At 42.3% G+C, this 20,289-nt stretch overlaps 1 protein-coding gene across 2 annotated transcripts in view; it reads right to left on the bottom strand.

The window, feature by feature from the left end:
• Positions 1 to 228: 228 nt before the first annotated feature.
• Positions 229 to 20,289, bottom strand: part of LOC124138704 (protein KIAA0100-like) — a 100,079-nt gene continuing 80,018 nt past the window's right edge. For both annotated transcript variants that reach the window (XM_046505510.2, XM_046505512.2), the window contains 14 exons: positions 19,684 to 19,749; positions 18,767 to 18,864; positions 17,670 to 17,753; positions 16,490 to 16,582; positions 14,445 to 14,497; positions 13,936 to 14,047; positions 10,177 to 10,273; positions 8,816 to 8,903; positions 7,527 to 7,661; positions 6,560 to 6,675; positions 3,695 to 3,766; positions 3,153 to 3,293; positions 2,040 to 2,156; positions 229 to 1,654 (listed from right to left, as the gene is read on the bottom strand). In XM_046505510.2, coding sequence (XP_046361466.2) covers positions 1,598 to 1,654; positions 2,040 to 2,156; positions 3,153 to 3,293; positions 3,695 to 3,766; positions 6,560 to 6,675; positions 7,527 to 7,661; positions 8,816 to 8,903; positions 10,177 to 10,273; positions 13,936 to 14,047; positions 14,445 to 14,497; positions 16,490 to 16,582; positions 17,670 to 17,753; positions 18,767 to 18,864; positions 19,684 to 19,749 — 1,329 coding nt within the window. In that variant the 3' untranslated portion in view covers positions 229 to 1,597. The remainder of the gene's footprint in view (positions 1,655 to 2,039; positions 2,157 to 3,152; positions 3,294 to 3,694; positions 3,767 to 6,559; positions 6,676 to 7,526; positions 7,662 to 8,815; positions 8,904 to 10,176; positions 10,274 to 13,935; positions 14,048 to 14,444; positions 14,498 to 16,489; positions 16,583 to 17,669; positions 17,754 to 18,766; positions 18,865 to 19,683; positions 19,750 to 20,289) is intronic.

Raw genomic sequence — 20,289 nt, 5'->3', positions numbered from 1 at the left:
GGTGGTCAGGCTCGCTGACTTGGTTGATACATGTCATCGATCCCAATTGCTTGGATCGATGCTCATGATATTAATCACTGGATTGTCTGGTCCAGACTCGATTATTTACAGACCGCCGTCATATAGCTGGAATATTGCTGAGTGCGGCGTCAAACAACAAACCATTCTACCCACCTTTTAATATTGATCTGAACAACAGTCACATACTTCTTTGAACAAAGAAATCAATAATTTTCAAATATTTTTATTTTTGAGTGAAATGAAAGACTATATGGTTCAGATGCACATACACATAATGAATTGCACAAGTGTTTTAAAGCTTCCTTGCAACAGCGTGACATTTAATTACTGATGTTTGAAAATATTGCTGTCACTGACAAAAGATGCATAGATTAGCTAATTAGATCTATAACTGAACAATGAACAAATTAAGTTCATGATTTTGGCAATCTTGTTCAGAATCCGAAAATTCTTTTGAAAATTAGCATTGCACATCGCATTTTGTGTCTACAGAGTACAAATACCACAGATTCACATTAATATGTATAACATCTCAAATATGGCACCTTATTTCTTGACAATGCTTATTTAGCAGCTGTCAGATATTGTTTCACAGATGTCTAGTCTCTAACAATCTAAGAAATAATGCTTAAATATTCATATAACTGATTCTGCAAGATATTTTATGTAAAAGGTGAAAAAATCCATTGAAAATACCACAGCAACATTCCAGTCCCTAAACAAAGTCAAGACAACTGACTTAAAAGACAAAAACAAGGCTAGGTGGAATGGTATGAATACTATTTACTTTGAACAGACACAAATTTAATGATTAGTGAAAAGAGCAGTAATACAGATTCAAAAGTTGAAAACATTCTCTGAAACGTGTGTATCACAATGTGACATTGATCATATCAGGAACAGTATCAACTTTCAGGGGCTGAAATGTTTCTTCGACAGAGCCATAACATTAGTTATTGCTATAATATATATGAATTGGGTAATTTGTCATTTCAATTTGGGAATTTGCTTCAGACTTGGGGCCGAATATCAAACTCGGAGCAGGTTTAGATATGGTTACAATGTGTGACCTAGCTGTGTGTGAAGGCGTGGCTGCTCATGTTATCGACCACTGGTTTCACTCACATCTATTAAGCTGCATCAAGCATAGGGCAAATAAACATACAAGAAATTGGAATAATGGTGTGCATATATTAAAATTATCCATACATGAGTTCAAACAGCACTTGCACGATATGTAAAATATTATAAATAGCATAATCAATATCTTCAAGCAAACCACCCAGGAGATCTGAATTCCAACATCACTTATTGAAAAGTAAATAGAATATTTTGGCACATATATTAGAGAAATATACATGCAGCTTGCACCATCTACTAGGGGTTTTAAGTGTAAGGCACAACCCGTACATCACGTTCACAAATATAGCCGGACAATCTTTAAGTTTTGGCATTTATACATTTGGTATATATATATACTTTGAAATATGCTGATGAGTATCACTGAAGCATTTAGTACTTTGGTGTTCTGCTATTTTAGCGCTCTGGTATTCTGTTATTTTAGTGCTGACAAAGTCTATGACTTGTGGGATTTTCCAAACAGGCTTTTCTTGTTGGGTTTGTCTTGACCAGCCTGTAACAAATAACAAAGTTTATATTATATTAGACATATAGATATAGACATATTATGTTTTATTTATAACAGCTGAGATCTTGAATCCAAAATGCTAAGACTCTGGATGCTAGCATCACTAGCATATCAAAGTCTAAACAGGCAAAAGGTTCAAAATTTCATTAAGATCATCCTGCATGGTCTCTTTCAAAATGTACTATCTTTATCTCAATGTTGGAAATTGAAGGGGGTCCTTGAAGTTTGTTGCTATAGTATTAAAATCTAGCAACCCCTAAATCTAAAACTTTAACATAAGGGCTACAACAAGGACCCCTTTGACTTCCATGCTTAATTTTGAACACTGCATTTTGAATCTGTCCTAAACACAACTATGACGTCGACTCACAAGTAGTTTTGCTCCCAGCAGCATCTGCATCTTGGCCTTGTCTTCTTCCTGCTGGACATCGGTCAGTGGCACATCGTCGCCTGCCCGTGACTTCATGTGCAGCTTCTGCTTGATAGCCTACAACAAAGAACGCCGTTTGTAAACCTCCGGTGATGTCATCACATTGTTCTGTAGTGGGTTTGGGTGGTGGGGTAGACCAAAGACCCAGGTTCCATTCCCCACATAGGTACAATGTGTGAAACCTATTTCTGGTATTCCATGATATTGCAGGAATACAACACTCACTCACTCACTCTGTAGCATGTTTTCTTCTTTGAGGGGGTGGTTGGGTAGCCTAGTGGTTAAAGCGTTCACTCGTCACACCAAAGACCTGGTTTCGATTCCCGACATGGGTACAATATGTGAAGCCCATTTCTGGTGTCCCCTGCCATGATATTGCTAAAAGCGGCGTAACACCAAACTCACTCACTTCAATTCACTAATTCAAATATAATGTTGATTTTTGACTGGTAAAACATCAAGATTTTTGTTCGCATGAAATTTCCATGGTGTGAATCAAAACTGCAACCACATGTTTAGCATTGTCACTCAGTCTTCCCACTGTGCCTCAGAGGCAGGTGATGAATTAAAGGTTCGCTGAACACATGCATGTGCAATGCTGATGCTGCGTGTGCTGGCATATTAATGAGCATTAGACGAGCCCATTTTTAAACCTATGTATTAAATAAATACCGCACATTTGATTAAAGGACCCATGAAGATCTGGGTTAAAATAGGTCTTCAGCAGACCAATGCTTGCCGAAAGAGGCGACTGCTTGTATAGGCGATTAATGGGATCAGGTGGTCAGGCTCAGTGACCTGGAAGATGTATGTCATCGTATCCCAATTGCGTGGATCGATGCTCATGATATCAATCACTGGATTGTCTGGTCCAGACACATTTTTCAAACTGCCGTCACATGGAATATTGCACAGTGCGGCGTTAAACAACAAACAAACAAAAAAACATTTGATTACCGGGTAATGTGTGTATTAATCTGAGAAGATGTCAGTTTATAAGTCGGTTCATGCCACATCACCTATCTGTCGTGACCTGACTGCTACAGCACGTACCTGTGACAACAGCGTCCTTTTGCTGTGGTTCTTGAGAGCCATGAGGAGATCAAACCAGGTCCAGATACAGTTGTGGTACTCCATGGTGGGCAGAACAAAGCTGAAGTCGTGGACGTCTTCAATGTTCTTGTCCTTCTGGCCCTGACATACAGACAGAACAAACATTCATACATACACACACACATATAGGGAGGGGAGATGAAAGAGAGGCAATAGCATCAAGAGCGATGGAGACAGATTTTGAAACTGATGCACTGACAAAATCTTCATACAGATTAAGGTTGTGACTTATTACATTCATTTTATGAATTTCCCATCATCAGTGTTTAAAATACCCATCTGCCTGACAGTTCGAGATCCTCCATTTTCAATAGTTGCACGCTCGATGGTCCGGCTATTATTGTATTCCCTAATCATCTAGTTATCATTCAATTCTCGACAGGAAACATTTTAACTGGTCTGGTAACTTTGCAAAGTTGCTAGTCCGGTTGTCTGACTGATGTTTGGGAATTTTATATACTGCCATCATGCAATGTGCCCACCTTGTAGCTGACCCTGAGATTGACCTCCGGGATCTTGGTGTACACGAATGTGTTGTTATTGGCTGCACGCTCCTGGAAACACAAGATAATGTCAACTTCACAAAAAACATGTATACCACTCAAAACAAGTTAAAGAACACCCGCAATTTGGTTTGTTTTTTAACGTCGCACTCAGAAATATTCCAGCTATATGACGGCGGTCTGTAAATAATTGAGTCTGGACCAGACAATCCAGTGATTGATATCATGAGCATCGATCCATGCAATTGGGATACGAAGACATGCATCAACCAAGTCAGCGAGCCTGACCACCCGATCCCGTTAGTCGCCTCTTACGACAAACATTTTACGACAAGCATTTTACGACAAGCCTTTTACGGCAAGCATTGGTTGCTGAAGACCAATTATAATGACTTGACTATTAATAGTTAATCTGTCATAGCATGACAGGTTAACCATGCTCATATCAAAGAATAGGGTGTTCCTTAAGTTATTTTGAGTAGTATATTTCCACGCCACTATTATGTCAATGGAATATTGCTAACTTTTGTAATAGGAAAGACTTGGGTGATCCTTTTTTTAGTAGTATAATTATTTTTTACATTTGAGACCTTTGAGCAATTAAATTTGGCCTCGTTTGTTAAAAAGGCCAAAGAACTTTGTAAAAATTCCTAAGGCATCGATCCACGCAATTGGGATTGATGACATGCATCAACCAAGTCGGCGAGCCTGACCACCCGATCCTGTTAGTCGCCTTTTACGACAAGTATAGTCACCTTTTACGGCAAGCATGGGTTGCTGAAGACCTATTCTACCCCGGGTCCCCGCAATTTGAAGGCTGTGTGTTGCAATACCCACCAGCTATGACAGATTAACACATAAAAAAAATTGGTTCTTCTTTAACTTCTGAGTAATTTTATGCTGATTTGAGCAGTGTTTCAGTTATATAACAGAATGCCAGCTTATAACATGGGAGTAAAACCCAAATAACTGGTGAGGACAAGCAAAGGATGTCAATCAGGATGAATCTGGGATTCGAATCCTGGCATGCCAAAGGGATGTAGCTCTGAACACCATTCAATGACATCTATGCATGAGTAGTGTTAAATAACATAATGACATCACAATCAACTCCTCAACTCATTACATTTCAAATATATTAATACTTGTCCAAGAGAGTTTAGAACTCATCGGCAAGCAAGATATATTTGATATCTAGAGATGAGTGAGATTTAGATAAGTCAACATTCTCTATACCTTCTTTGAATGCATATGCGACTTCAGCTTTCACAAGATAAAGACTATACCAGATCTATCCAATTACAGTTAACAACAAACAAAGGATCATAATCAGGGCAAATCTGGGATTCAAATCCTGGAGTGCCAAAGGGATGCAATTCTGAAGACCATTCAATGGTGCCATTGACCAACCATCTATACATGACTAGTGTTAAATAACACAGTGACTGTTTCCCACTTGGGCCGTGCAAAAAACGTGCAACTGAAAGAGGTGAGGTGACTTTGGGTTTAAGGTCGCGTCCTGGATTATTGCACTTATATAGCGACGTGCATGTACGTGTGTGTGTTTGTGTGGCTGCTTGTACTAGTCCGGACTGATGTCGATTCATAGTGCTAGCTCACTGAGATACCATGCCACAGTTTAACATGAATACCCCACTCAGACACGGTATACTGACTCCGAGCCGACCAGTCCTTGTTTTAGCCCCTTAATGCCGAGCGCCAGACAGGGTAACAACAAGTAACCATCTTTTAACGTCTTTTGGTATGACACGGCCGTGGATCGAACCCTGGACCTTCCGCTACCACTAGACCACGGAGGCGGTCTGCAGCTGAAGGAATACATGACATACACTAATCTATTTCTATTCAAAGATCCCTTACAAACATTTCTTATCAAGTATCCTTAATTTCTTCATGAACACTATGTTACATGAAATCTCAAATTCCCAGCAGTGAGACCCTGCACAAACCAATACACAGGGATGTGAAATTTCCGCGGAAACGCGGAAAATCGCGTTTTTTAAAACAGTAGTCCTCGGAAAAAAACATCTTCCGCGTAAAAATATAGTCAAAGATTTAAAAAAATACACTCTGAAAAATATGATCGAAAACCTGACAACCGTCGCGGATTGTCCTGTTTTCGACCAGAGCTTTCAGCAGCATAGGTTTTCGGGTATCATACGTTTTCTATCACGAATACTTGCACTATAACGTGGGGTGTGGCGTCACACAGTAATTGTTATACTCTGAGTCAGATGATGGCTTGTTTTTAAGATAAATTTGTCTTTTAGCCTGTAAGTGAATGAGATGATTTACAGTTCATGTGATTAGCGAGAAAACTATGAATGTTTCTCCAGCGTCCAAAAACCCATAACTTGGGGATATATGTTGTATTAATGTCTTATGTTTGCAATGGAGTTTTGTTTTTTTTCAACAAAAGGTAAGTAAGTACAAGGTAAGTTTTTTTCAATATGCTTCAACATGGGGAAAGGGTCAGACATTGCACGCTTGTGACAGTTGTCCTTGTGTCTGGGGGATGGGGGTTGAAGTTTATGGCAGTATTGCTCCCAGACCTGGCGGGTAGCCAGGTGCGCGGAAGTTATGCCCAATTTTTTAAAAGTACTGATTTAACTTCGAAATTTTACTGCATCTGCCATCTTGTTTATTTGGCTTATTGACTTTTGCCATTGACTTATTACATTTCTTGGTGTGAATGTTGTCCAAACTGCACGAAATTGCTTAAAATGCAATCAAATGTTTAAAAAATATCTGGGGGAGCATGCCCCCTAGATTTTTCCTCTTTTTATGGGAAAACCTGCTCACATCCCTGAATACATTACTGACCCTCATCTTGTCAATGTCGTCGGTGTTGCTGAACGATGGAGCCTTCTTCACCGGGGTCTCCTTCTCCTTCTTGGACTTCTTATCCGACTTCTTCTTTCCCTTCACTTCTTCTTCCTCTGAAGAGTCAATATACAACCAGAGTAATGCACATGCCAGTATACAGCGTCTACCTGTTTTATATTACTTGGAGCCGTCATATAGCTGGAATATTGCTGAGTGCAGCGTTAAACAACAAAACAACACATATATTACTTGGTCAAATGATCTGCCAGCCCTTAAGTTCAGCAATGTTAAAATAAGTAAAATTCTAGTCTCAAGTTTTTTTATTACAGCCGATCTCACGTTTGAAAATAATAATCATAACGGGCTTATCTACACCTGCACAGAGGCTGGTATTCAGCGCCAAATCTGGAGCAAATGTCAGTAAAAATTCCCTAATTGGAATGAAACATTTCCCAATTCATGCCGTTAAAGCCATAACTAATGTCATGGCTTTGTGAAGATCCACTGATAACAGGACCAAAATAAAGGAAAATGTTAATTTTAAAATACCCCTGAATATAGGAAAATAAGAACTAAAATATAAATCCCAACTTTGGACAATTTGCCTACCAAGGTCACTTAGTTTTAAATCGAGTAGATTCTGTTTGTAACATATACACGCAGGACATTAATGTGTAACAGTGATTTTGAAGCTTGTTCTATCTTGTTTAGTGAGTGGGTGAATATGGTTTAATGCCGCTTTTAGCAATTTGGTTTTTTTCATATGTAGTTTAGAGTGGAGTCACCAGGAATAATGTGGTCTCAGTCTATCAGATGTATCTCCAGTAGCCATGCAGCTTTTCATCACCAACATCCTAGCAGTCTTAAAACATTAAATTTAGCCTTTTCTGAAACCTGTTCAAAATGCAACAATCCAATGGCCTTGGACCTGTCAACGGATTGTAGCACTTCTACAACTGCCTACCTTGCTGGTCATCGGTCTCGATGTTTTTATCTGGGAAAAAGAAGCCCATGACCGCCTGGTAGAACTGGTACGTGAGTTGTATCTGTATCGGTACAACGTTCACCTCAAAGTGCTCCTTCACAGCGATGCCACCCACTAGAAGTACAATGTACAAGATGTAATACTCATCCATACAGACCCTACACAGGTGTGATATTTCAGAGGCCCTATTCACAGGTGTGATATTTCAGAGGCCCTACACAGGTGTGATATTTCAGAGACCCTACAGACATGTGATATTTCAGAGGCCCAATACACAGGTGTGATATTTCAGAGGCCCTACACAAGTGTGATATTTCAGCGACCCTACAGACGTGTGGCATTTCAGAGACCCTACACAGGTGTGATATCTCAGAGACCCTACACAGGTGTGATATCTCAGAGACCCTAGACACAGGTGTGATATTTCAGAGGCCCTATACACAGGTGTGATATTTCAGAGGCCCTATACACAGGTGTGATATTTCAGAGACCCTACAGACGTGTGATATTTCAGAGACCCTACACAGGTGTGATAAATTCAGAGACCCTACACAGGTGTGATAAATTCAGAGACCCTACACAGGTGTGATATTTCAGAGGCCCTACACAGGTGTGATATTTCAGAGACCCTACAGACGTGTGATATTTCAGAGGCCCTACACAAGTGTGATATTTCAGAGACCCTCCAGACGTGTGATATTTCAGAGACCCTACACAGGTGTGATAAATTCAGAGACCCTACACAGGTGTGATATTTCAGAGGCCCTACACAGGTGTGATATTTCAGAGACCCTACAGACGTGTGATATTTCAGAGGCCCTATACACAGGTGTGATATTTCAGAGGCCCTACACAAGTGTGATATTTCAGAGACCCTACAGACGTGTGATATTTCGGAGACCCTACACAGGTGTGATATTTCAGAGACCCTACACAGGTGTGATAAATTCAGAGACCCTACACAGGTGTGATATTTCAGAGGCCCTACACAGGTGTGATATCTCAGATACCCTACACAGGTGTGATATTTCAGAGACCCTACACAGGTGTGATAAATTCAGAGACCCTACACAGGTGTGATATTTCAGAGGCCCTACACAGGTGTGATATTTCAGAGACCCTCCAGACGTGTGATATTTCAGAGACCCTACACAGGTGTGATATCTCAGAGACCCTACAGACGTGTGATATTTCAGAGACCCTACAGACGTGTGATATTTCAGACAAATGTGGTGTGACATCTCAGGGAGGGCTGGTGTGAGCCTGACCTGGTGGCCTCTCGCTGCAGACAATCCTGAGCGTCATCATCCTCTTGTCCACATCTTTGTTCTGGCCATCTCGAGGCACAAGGACGTCCTGCAACACACACACACACACTTCACTGGACATTGTCACAAACGTTTGCCCTTGAGAACAAATAGTTTCCAGTACAAAATTATTCCTCATAGTGAAGGTCACTTACCAATAGCTATTAATATGAAGCTTGCAGGTCAACTGACTCAAGTGAAAATGCTGTGAGTGAGTGAGTGAGTTGGGTGGGTGGGTGGGTGGGTGGCCGAGTCAGAGAGTGAAGTTTTACATCATTTTTAGCAATGCTACAGCAATATCACGGCAGGGGACTCCAGAATTGGGCTTCACACATTGTACCCATGTGGGGAATTGAACCCGGGTCTTTGGTGTGACGAGCGAACGCTTTACCCACTAGGCTTCCAAACACCCCATGGGTGGAAATGGGAGGCCAGGTATCAGAAACAAGGGGCTTAGGATACACATATTCCTGACATTAGGGCGTCAATGACCTGGTGTGCTGGAAATCAGAAACACTATAGAAACTTATTAAGAAGCTCAACTTCAGACAAAGTTCCAACTATAACAGTGATTAGCATAAGAGAAGATCTGTCAGTATGTGATGACACACTGCCACCTAATCCTCAGTAACCCTATTTCCTCGATTTAATGCTGGGCTCGAATAAATGCCAGGCCTCAATCAAATGCCAGGTAGTTGTTATGCATGGAATTCTCCCCATTACTATCTATGCGAGTAAATGCTGAGGGTAAGGAGTGTCTGAAAGAAATGTATGCCCAGACGTTTATTCGAGGAAATTTGGTATGTTAACATCATCACAAGCATGCATCTCGAAAAGCGTATGATCTAAAAACAAAACATTATGTTATCCTAAGACTAACTTTCATTTTACTTCATAGGAGGCATAACTAGAAATTGATTGAGAATCACAACCCTGAATCATATGTTTTTAGATTTCAGAGATTGAAGATGAGACACTTTAGAACAGAATCAAAAAGGCTAGAGGGCAGTGTTTATGTTATGTTATTTATTGCTAATACTAAAGAATCTGCATTAGCTGGTGGTTGAACTGTTTCTATTATTCTTCATGTGTTTTTTTACCAATATAAGTTGTAATGTAACGTATGTACCCCAAAACGGGTTGTAAATCAATATATTGTATCTTGGGCCTCGTATCAGGATACGATGCTGTATCGCCGTATCCTTACACCACTGTACCTCATGCAGAATTTAGTCAAGATCCCTAATACTGAGTTACACCAAAGAGTATTTGCCCTAACTGTATTAAGAGGTGTCTACCCTGCAAACAGCAGAGTTACCTACCTTATATATAGAACTTGGCAGGAGGTTTGTCATCCTCACCCATCCCAACTCCAGCTGATGTGTCCACGAGTCATCATCCCTGTTGGTCTTGGTGTAGCTGAAACATCACACACAGCTACAGCAACATCACACACAGCTCCAGCAACATCACACACAGCAACAGCTATACCAACATCACACACAGCTAAACCAACATCACACACAGCTACAGCAACATCACACACAGCTACACCAACATCACACACAGCTACAGCAACATCACACACAGCTACACCAATATCACACACAGCTACAGCAACATCACACACAGCTACACCAACATCACACACAGCTACACCAACATCACACACAGCTACACCAACATCACACACAGCTACACCAACATCACACACAGCTACACCAACATCACACACAGCTACACCAATATCACACACAGCTACACCAACAACACACAGCAACATCACACACAGCAACAGCAACAACACACACATCTACACCAACATCACACACAGCTACACCAACATCACACACAGCTACACCAACATCACACACAGCTACACCAATATTATACACAGCTACACCAACAACACGCAGCAACAGCAACATCACACGCAGCAACAGCAACATCACACACAGCTACACCAACATCACACACAGCTACACCAACATCACACACAGCTACACCAATATCACACACAGCTACACCAACAACACACAGCAACAGCAACATCACACACAGCTACACCAACATCACACACAGCTACACCAATATCACACACAGCTACACCAACATCACACACAGCTACACCAACATCACACACAGCTACACCAACAACACACAGCTACACCAACATCACACACAGCTACACCAACATCACACACAGCTACACCAACATCACACACAGCTACACCAACATCACACACAGCTACACCAACATCACACACAGCTACACCAATATCACACACAGCTACACCAACATCACACACAGCTACACAAAGCAACATCACACACAGCAACAGCAACAACACACACATCTACACCAACATCACACACAGCTACACCAATATCACACACAGCTACACCAACATCAAACACAGCTACACCAACATGACACACAGCAACAGCAACATCACACACAGCAACACCAACATCACACAGCTACACCAACATCACACACAGCTACACCAACATCACACAGCAACAGCAACAACACACACAGCTACAACAACATCGCACACAGCTACACCAACATCACACACAGCTACACCAACATCACACACAGCTACACCAACATCACACACAGCTACACCAACAACACACAGCTACACCAACATCACACACAGCTACACCAACAACACACAGCAACAGCAACATCACACGCAGCAACAGCAACAACACACACAGCTACACCAACATCACACACAGCTACACCAACATCACACACAGCTACACCAACATCACACACAGCTACACCAATATCACACACAGCTACACCAACATCACACACAGCAACAGCAACAACACACACAGCTACACCAACTCACACACAGCTACACCAACATCACACACAGCTACACCAACATCACACACAGCTACACCAACAACACACAGCAACAGCAACATCACACGCAGCAACAGCAACAACAACACACAGCAACAGCAACAACACACGCAGCAACGGCAACAACACACACAGCTACACCAACAACACACAGCTACACCAACAACACACAGCAACAGCAACAACACACAGCAACAGCAACAACACACACAGCTACACCAACAACACACAGCTACACCAACAACACACAGCAACAGCAACAACACACGCAGCAACCGCAACAACACACACAGCTACACCAACATCACACACAGCTACACCAACATCACACACAGCTACACCAATATCACACACAGCTACACCAACAACACACAGCAACAGCAACATCACACACAGCAACAGCAACAACACACACAGCTACGCCAACATCACACACAGCTACACCAACATCACACACAGCTACACCAACATCACACACAGCTACACCAACAACACACAGCTACACAAACAATGCACAGCAACAGCAACAACACACGCAGCAACAGCAACAACACACACAGCTACACCAACAACACACAGCTACACCAACAACACACAGCAACAGCAACAACACACTCAGCAACAGCAACAACACACACAGCTACACCAACAACACACAGCTACACCAACAACACACAGCAACAGCAACAACACACGCAGCAACAGCAACAACACACACAGCTACACCAACAACACACAGCTACACCAACAACACACAGCAACAGCAACAACACACGCAGCAACAGCAACAACACACACAGCTACACCAACATCACACACAGCTACACCAATATCACACACAGCTACACCAACAACACACAGCAACAGCAACATCACACACAGCAACAGCAACAACACACACAGCTACACCAACATCACACACAGCTACACCAACATCACACACAGCTACACCAACATCACACACAGCTACACCAACATTACACACAGCAACAGCAACAACACACACAGCTACACCAACATCACACACAGCTACACCAACATCACACACAGCTACACCAACAACACAGTAACAGCAACATCACACACAGCAACAGCAACAACACACACAGCTACACCAACATCACACACAGCAACAGCAACAACACACACAGCAACACCAACATCACACACAGCTACACCAACAACACACAGCAACAGCAACATCACACACAGCTACACCAACAACAGACAGCAACAGCAACATCACACACAGCAACAGCAACAACACACATAGCTACACCAACATCACACACAGCAACATCAACATCACACGCAGCAACAGCAACAACACACACAGCTACACCAACATCACACACAGCTACACCAACATCACACACAGCTACACCAACATCACACACAGCAACAGCAACAGATGTTCCTTGGTGGCTCATTTGCTAATGGCAAATAAATCTTTTGATTCCTGAAATTATCCAGCACCCATCTATCAAGTACCACAGATTCGAGACCAGCCATGGATCTGGATCATAATCCAGGGATCGACTTTGTAAGCAAGGATCCACACCATCATGGTTCCAGGACACGCACTCAACAAGTCACCATGCCCGACCACACAATCCATTTGCTCATCTTTTACAACCAGTACTGGTTGCTGAGGACCTTCTCCCACACATCCACAACAGCAAGAATACACAAACAAAGTTATTGGGAACAAGATTTGCAGAGGGAGTATTCACACAAAGTTACGAGGAACAAGATTTGCAGAGGGAGTATTCACACAAAGTTTCGAGGAACAAGATTTGCAGAGGGAGTATTCACACAAAGTTACGAGGAACAAGACTTGCAGGGGGAGTATTCACACAAAGTTACGGGGAACAAGATTTGCAGAGGGAGTATTCACACAAAGTTACGAGGAACAAGATTTGCAGAGGGAGTATTCACACAAAGTTACGAGGAACAAGACTTGCAGGGGGAGTATTCACACAAAGTTACGAGGAACAAGACTTGCAGAGGGAGTATTCACACAAAGTTACGAGGAACAAGATTTGCAGAGGGAGTACTCACACAAAGTTACGAGGAACAAGATTTGCAGAGGGAGTACTCACACAAAGTTACGAGGAACAAGACTAGCAGGGGGAGGACTCACACAAAGTTACGGGGAACAAGATTTGCAGGGGGAGGACTCACACAAAGTACTCACACAAAGTTACGAAGAGTGAGATCCGTGATCCCGAGCTGGCCGTCCTTCTCTGTGAGTCTCCACTGGGCAAACTTGAAGCACACCTCATTGAGTCGGTTGACCGTGGCCTGGGCTGTGGACAGAGAGGCAGGAGGCTGACCAGGGGCTCACACACTGATTGGTTGGTTGTTTTGTTGTTTAACGCCGCACTCAGCAATATTCCAGCTATATGACGGCGGTCTGTAAATAATCGAGTCTGCACCAGACAATCCAGTGATTGATATCATGAGCATCGATCCACGCAATTGGGATCGATGACATGTATCAACCAAGTCAGCGAGCCTGACCACCCGATCTCGTTAGTCGCCTTTTACGACAAGCATAGTCTCCTTTTTAAGGCAAGCACGGGTTGCCGAAGACCTTTTCTAACCCGGATCTTCACGGGTCGCTCACACACTGAAGGGCAATGGGTCATCCTCCTCATCAACACACAAAGCCACAGGAGTACAACATCTTAAAAACTGTCTTACCTTTTTCCATCTTCATTTGAGCCTTTACTTGAAGCTGGCTTTCCTTGTAACAACTGAAAACAGAAAAGATATCCCAACATACAGGTCCTGCTGATCTAGTAGAAGCATTTGAGACAGGGTTAAAATTTAGAACATGCTTTTCTACCTGAGCTTTATCCAGGACGTTTAAATCTATGCCTCAGAAGGACTAGTTAAAAATAATTTATTTTTTTCATGTATTTTTTTAAAACTGACTGGGTGGGGAGAAAGGATCTTTTCTTCTTTTGTAGGTTACAAATCTCTACAGTGAACATGCTTCTAACTGCACATATACCAGTTAATAAAAGTTCAGGATCACTGTTACTATAAGGAAGAGGTGAGGTGAAATTGGGTTTAACGTCGCGTCCAAGATTATTGCACTTATATAGCGACGTGCATGCACGTGTGTGTGAATGGCTGCTTGTACTAGTCCGGACTGATGCCAATTTATAGTGCTAGCACACTGAGATACCATGCCGCAGTTTAACATGAATACCCCACTCAGACACAGTATACAGATTCCAAGCCGACCAGTCCTTGTTTTAGCCCCTTAATGCGGAACGCCAGACAGGGTAACAACAAGTACCATCTTCTAACGTCAATTGGTATGACGCGGCCGGGATCGAACCCCGGACCTTCCGCTTTCCGGGCGGACGCTCTACCACTAGACCACAGAGGCGGTTACTATAAGGAAGAGAGTCTAAGGATGTCATCTTCTTATTTACTCCTTCATCAGGTGATAAAGAAGTTGATATCCATAAATTCTCTTCCTTATGTGTAACACATCTAAATGTTTGGTTTGTTGTTTGAACACGCAGTCCGCAATATTCCAGCTATATGACGGCGGTCTGTAAATAATCAAGTCTGCACCAGACAATCCAGTGATTGACATCATGAGCATCGATCCATGCAATTGGGATACAAAGACATCCATCAACCAAGTCAGCGAGCCTGACCACCCGATCCCGTTAGTCACCTTTTACGACAAGCATAGTCGCCGTTTACGGCAAGCATGGGTTGCTGAAGACCTATTATAATGAGTTGACTATTAATAGTTAATCTGTCATAGCATGACAGGTTAACCATACTCATATGAACGAATAGGCTTTTCCTTAACTTATTTTGAGTAGTATATTTCCACGCCACTATAATGTCAATGGAATATTGCTAATATTCTGTAATAGGAAAGACTTTGGTAATCCTTTTTTTAGTAGCATAATTATTTTGTACATTTGAGACCTTTAAGCAATTAAATTTGGCCTCATTTGTAAAAGAGGCCAAAGAACTTGTTAAACTTCCTAAGGGTGTCCAAAAATACAATTCAACCTTAGACATGGGTCATTACAGACAAGCAATTAATTTGGTCACACCTTAAATGATTTGAAAAAATTATTCTCACACTAAACTGACAGATACATAAACACCAATTGGGAATTGTAAAAAAATAATCAAATTAAATAATTAATTTGCATACTGCACTTTCCAATTTATAAATGCTCAAATATGCTTAAACCATGACAGATCTACATAATAACCCAAGTTAATTGATCAGTAGGCACACGATTTTCATTTCAGTTCACTTGGAAGTACACAACCACGTTGTATCATCCTACCAGGTACCAATTCATTGCTGGGTGACCAGAGGCATATATCTCCCTTCCCTAAGGAGAGACCATATGTAACATGTGGTTCAGTATTCAGTCGACCCGTGAAGATCCGGGGTAGAATAGGTCTTCAGCAACCCATGCTTGCCGTAAAAGGCAATTATGCTTGTCATAAAAGGCGACTAATGGGATTGGGTGGTCATGCTCGCTGACCTTTGGTTGATGCAATTGCGCAGATCGATGCTCATGATGTCAATCACTGGATTGTCTGGTCCAAACTCGATTATTTACAGACCGCCGTCATATAGATGGAATATGGCTGAGTGCGGCGATAAACAACAAACAACAAAAAGAAACAGTATTCAGTCTGTTTTGAAAGGGCCATCACGTCTCCGTGAGCTACCCATGCTTATTTCCACTGACCTGATTCTGATGGACAGCTCCTCGTTGAGTTTGTTGATTTGTTCCTTGACAGAGTAAACTTCATGCTCCAAGATGTCACTCCGTTCCGACAAACTGGGGGACACAAACACATAATGTATCTAATCCCAGCACTGATGTAAGAATGACGCAACTTTCAAGGGAATAATCCACCATCCAAATCACAGGGCCCCTTACAGAAAGCCTTATGATTGCCATAATGTAATGCATCTTCCTGAGGCAAGGGCAAGACTGACTAAAAAAGTCCAGTTTCCACCCTTGACGAACTAACGAGTTGATGCATAGTCCAATCAAAATAGCGTAACAAAACTGACATCCGGTTCGTAAACACGATTTCAATGTGGAGATCTCGGTCGACTTCAGGATTTGCAAAAGACGTGTACCATCAAATGGGCATTGACAGACATTTTCAAAATCTTTTCATGTTTTTAATCAAGGTGCTTAAGTGATTTGATGCACTTCACGAGGTAAGTCCTGTTTTATTACAATATACATCTTGATCATTAATCAGATTGTTTCGACTGGGCGCTGCCATCTCGTTCGAAGCAAATGTAAGTGATATGAGAGGTGGAATCTGATCGGTCAATAGGAGGGGCATAGAAGGGACATAACTCGTAATAGCCACTGATGGTGCTAGGAACAAGCTTCAGAAATTTCAGCCTAGTTTGGCAAGGGTGGAAACTGGACTTTTAGAGTCAGTGAACTCATTTGCCTCAGGAAGATGCAATATTAATGCAGGGATGATGAATACCCCACTGAGGCCCAGAATACTGACTCCAAGCCGACCATTAATGTTATCCACTTAATGCCAAGCGCCAGGGAGGGTAATAACTAGTACCATTGTTTAATGTCTTTTGATTTGATGCAGCTGGGAATCGAACTTGGCAGATGCTCAAGGCACTACACCCATGAGACGATGGTATGGATAACTGAGATAAGATTGTATTCACCCTAAGATGAGTGGCACAGGGCCCTTGTACAAAAACTGGCTACGGTCCTTGTCACAATAGTCGGAGGAATCAACTTTTCTGATATTATCCTTAGCAAATATTGAGTATTATATTACAAACTTCTTTTTCCTGAGAATCGTTAGAATAAATATTTGAACAGTGATTTCAGCTCTTTTAATCTTTTTTGATACATGATCTACATCCAAACTTACTCATCTTCAGAAGGACATTCCTCCAGGTCCTTGTGTATCATGTAGAGATCCCGCTCTAATTTCCGCTGCTGCAACACCTGACTCCTGCAACACAACACAAGACTGTTACCTGACCAGTCCCTGAAGCTGTTGGATGAAGTGTGTGTTACCTGACCAGTCCCTGAAGCTGCAGGATGAAGTGTGTGTTACCCGACCAGTCCCTGAAGCTGTAGGATGAAGTGTAACCTGACCAGTCCCTGAACCTGTTAAATGAAGTGTGTGTTACGTGACCAGCCCCTGAAGCTGAAGGATGAAGTGTGTGTTACCCGACCAGTCCCTGAAGCTGTAGGATGAAGTGTGTGTTACCCGACTAGCTCCTGAAGCTGCAGGATGAAGTGTGTGTTACCCGACTAGCTCCTGAAGCTGCAGGATGAAGTGTGTGTTACCCTACTAGCTCCTGAAGCTGTAGGATGAAGTGTGTGTTACCCGACCAGCCCCTGAAGCTGTAGGATGAAGCTCGTTACCTGACCAGTCCCTGAAGCTGTTGGATGAAGTTTGTGTAACCTGACTAGCTCCTGAAGCTGCAGAATGAAGTGTGCGTTACCTGACTAGCTCCTGAAGCTGCAGGATGAAGTGTGTGTTACCCTACTAGCTCCTGAAGCTGCAGGATGAAGTGTGCGTTACCTGACTAGCTCCTGAAGCTGCAGGATGAAGTGTGTGTTACCTGACTAGCCCCTGAAGCTGTAGGATGAAGTGTGTATTGCCTGACCAGTCCCTGAAGCTGCAGGATGAAGTGTGTGTTACCCTACTAGCTCCTGAAGCTGTAGGATGAAGTGTGTGTTACCCGACCAGCCCCTGAAGCTGTAGGATGAAGTGTGTTACCTGACCAGTCCCTGAAGCTGTTGGATGAAGTGTGTGTAACCTGACCAGTCCCTGAACCTGTTGGATGAAGTGTGTGTAACCTGACTAGCTCCTGAACCTGCAGGATGAAGTGTGCGTTACCTGACTAGCTCCTGAAGCTGCAGGATGAAGTGTGTTACCTGACTAGCTCCTGAAGCTGCAGGATGAAGTGTGTTACCTGACTAGCTCCTGAAGTTGTAGGATGAAGTGTGCATTACCTGACTTGCTCCTGAAGCTGCAGGATGGGAGTCTTCTGGTCCTCCACACAACACAGCATCAGCTTGAACCTCATACTCTGCAGCTTCTCACTGGCCTCCTGCAAGATGACCAAATACACTTCCTGTTCAATTTTGTAACAAAGAAGTTCATAGAAAGAATAGAAAACTCACGCCAGCTGAAAAAATACCCCAATTCGTAGTCTATAACACGACCCCACCTATGAGACACCCCTGTAGAAATCTTCATAATCAGTGCCAATGTACATACCCTGCCTATACTGCGCTCATCTAAGCATACAGAGTTGTACACATGAAAAAATATATAAATATGTTTGTCTTCTTTTTTTTCTTCTCTTTTGCGTCACATGAAAAACTCCAGCACATGGAGCCATTTTGTTGACACAACACATCCTTAGCTGCTCACAAAATACATAATTTGTTAACTAGTGTTGTTTCTCGTTTGTTTTATGATTTTGTTTTATGATCCAGCCAGAGATATTCTAGCTATATCTCAGCAGACTTGAGATATGCAGCAAACCTGGGATTGAAAGAATGAGCAAAGACCCACGTCGTCATGACAGTCCCCTAGAAGAAGCTTTCGAGTGCTGAGGACGAATGTTAACCCATGTATGATAACATATATATCATCATTCCAAATAACCTGATGAATATGACAATATATTCAGTCTTTCCAATTTTCAAAATTCCCATTTCCTATTAAGTTTACACATGTGTATGTTTGCAACCGACATTCATTCAGTGTTAGAGTTCTTTTTCTCATTCATCATGTGGCACATATATTTTCAATCATAACATGACAATACTACTCAAGTCTTGATGCCAGCTTATATATCCTTACATTATAAGACAACAGAGAGGTGTTCACATGACGTGACAGATGTGGTGTGCAGTGTTACCTTGGCCTTGGGCTCCACTCGCAGCAGGAGGTTGTTCACGATGTCCAGGATCATAGAATACTGCAGCTGAAACAACAGGAGCATAGAATACTGCAGCTGAAACAACAGGATCATAGAATACTGCAGCTGAAACAACAGGAGTATAGAATACTGCAGCTGAAACAACAGGATCATTGAATACTGCAGCTGAAACAACAGGATCATAGAATACTACAGCTGAAACAACAGGATCATAGAATACTGCAGCTGAAACAACAGGATCATAGAATACTACAGCTGAAACAACATGAGCATAGAATACTGCAGCTGAAACAACAGGATCATAGAATACTGCAGCTGAAACAACAGGATCATAGAATACTGCAGCTGAAACAACAGGATCATAGAATACTGCAGCTGAAACAACAGGATCATAGAATACTGCAGCTGAAACAACAGGATCATAGAATAATACAGCTGAAACAACACGAGCATAGAATACTGCAGCTGAAACAACAGGATCATAGAATACTGCAGCTGAAACAACAGGATCATAGAATACTGCAGCTGAAACAACAGGATCATAGAATACTACAGCTGAAACAACACGAGCATAGAATACTGCAG

This window comes from Haliotis rufescens, unplaced genomic scaffold (assembly GCF_023055435.1).
Source record: "Haliotis rufescens isolate VD_foot unplaced genomic scaffold, xgHalRufe1.0.p SCAF_15, whole genome shotgun sequence".
NCBI lineage: Eukaryota > Metazoa > Mollusca > Gastropoda > Lepetellida > Haliotidae > Haliotis > Haliotis rufescens.
The sequence above is the reverse complement of the archived record's forward strand: the minus strand, read 5'-3'. Positions and strand labels throughout refer to the sequence as shown.